Here is a 1,020-nt window from a genome sequence, read left to right as displayed (position 1 = left end):
CAACTCTCTGTGAATGGGACTCATGGTTATTGATCAGTGGTCATGAGAATTTGCATATCAATGATCAAGAAATTGACCTCCCAGCCCATTGTTCCCTCAGTGGGCTGTTTCAGTCATTATGCAAATGTCCTGTTTATAAGATTGAAACCTGCAGTCAGCTGAGACTGAAGACGTCACCTGGATGATGACGAAACGTTTCTCAAACTGAAAAAAATCCAGATGAACAGAATCAACTTTTTAGGCTTTTATAAACCTCTTGAAGGCTCTAATGTTTTGATCACTCACCCATGAATCACTATTTAGATTCTTGACCACAAATGGAGACTCACTCTGGAGTAGTTCTGATCATCTTTCCCTGCAGACCTCCTCTCTGCTCCTCGTTCTCCTTGGTTCTCCCTACTTCTCTGCCTGCTTGTTAAATTGGACCTCCAGTTGCTGGCCTACAGGAGAACAACACAACACCTTTTTTTCTTTATGGGGCATAAAGACACCGATCAATGAAATTAAAAACACAAAAGAGAGCAGAACAAACAAAACCCCAAAAACATCATTTTGAATAGTTAAAACAGAAAGACTGCGCCTCCACTTCATATCAATGATGAGAAAAGCTTTTAGACCACATCAAAGAGGTGAGATTCTGCCCTCATCAGACAGCAGGGAGGATCAGAAGTGAGCTACATCTAATTAAAAGAGTCCTTTAATAAAGAAATGTATTTTGTTTTTTATTGTTTTAGTTTAACTGCTTTCATATTCGTGCAGTGGTTCAGTTATTTTTAAAAATGCACATGGTCCATAAATCTAAATGATTTTTTGTTACTATTGTTTCTCTACTGCTTTGAAAAGTCCTGAACACTCTTTCATCCTGAAAATAGATTACATATAAAAGGTAGACATCACAGCTTCGGTGACTAGCTTGATTAGCATGTTATATCCACTAGGGGTGCAACGATATTCGTATCGATATTGAACCGTTCGATACAGTGCTTTCGGTTCGGTACGCATATGTATCGAACAATACAA

At 38.5% G+C, this 1,020-nt stretch overlaps 1 protein-coding gene across 2 annotated transcripts in view; it reads right to left on the bottom strand.

Annotated features, from left to right (window-relative positions):
- LOC102193282 (survival motor neuron protein-like) overlaps nt 1–1,020 on the bottom strand; it is a 17,814-nt gene that overhangs the window by 7,510 nt on the left and 9,284 nt on the right. For both annotated transcript variants that reach the window (XM_005734965.2, XM_005734966.2), the window contains one exon: nt 330–440. In XM_005734965.2, the coding sequence (XP_005735022.1) occupies nt 330–440 (111 nt within the window). The remainder of the gene's footprint in view (nt 1–329; nt 441–1,020) is intronic.

Source organism: Pundamilia nyererei, unplaced genomic scaffold, assembly GCF_000239375.1.
Source record: "Pundamilia nyererei isolate P.nyererei 1_Seehausen unplaced genomic scaffold, PunNye1.0 scaffold00061, whole genome shotgun sequence".
Lineage (NCBI taxonomy): Eukaryota > Metazoa > Chordata > Actinopteri > Cichliformes > Cichlidae > Pundamilia > Pundamilia nyererei.
This window is presented reverse-complemented; position numbering and strand designations above follow the sequence as displayed.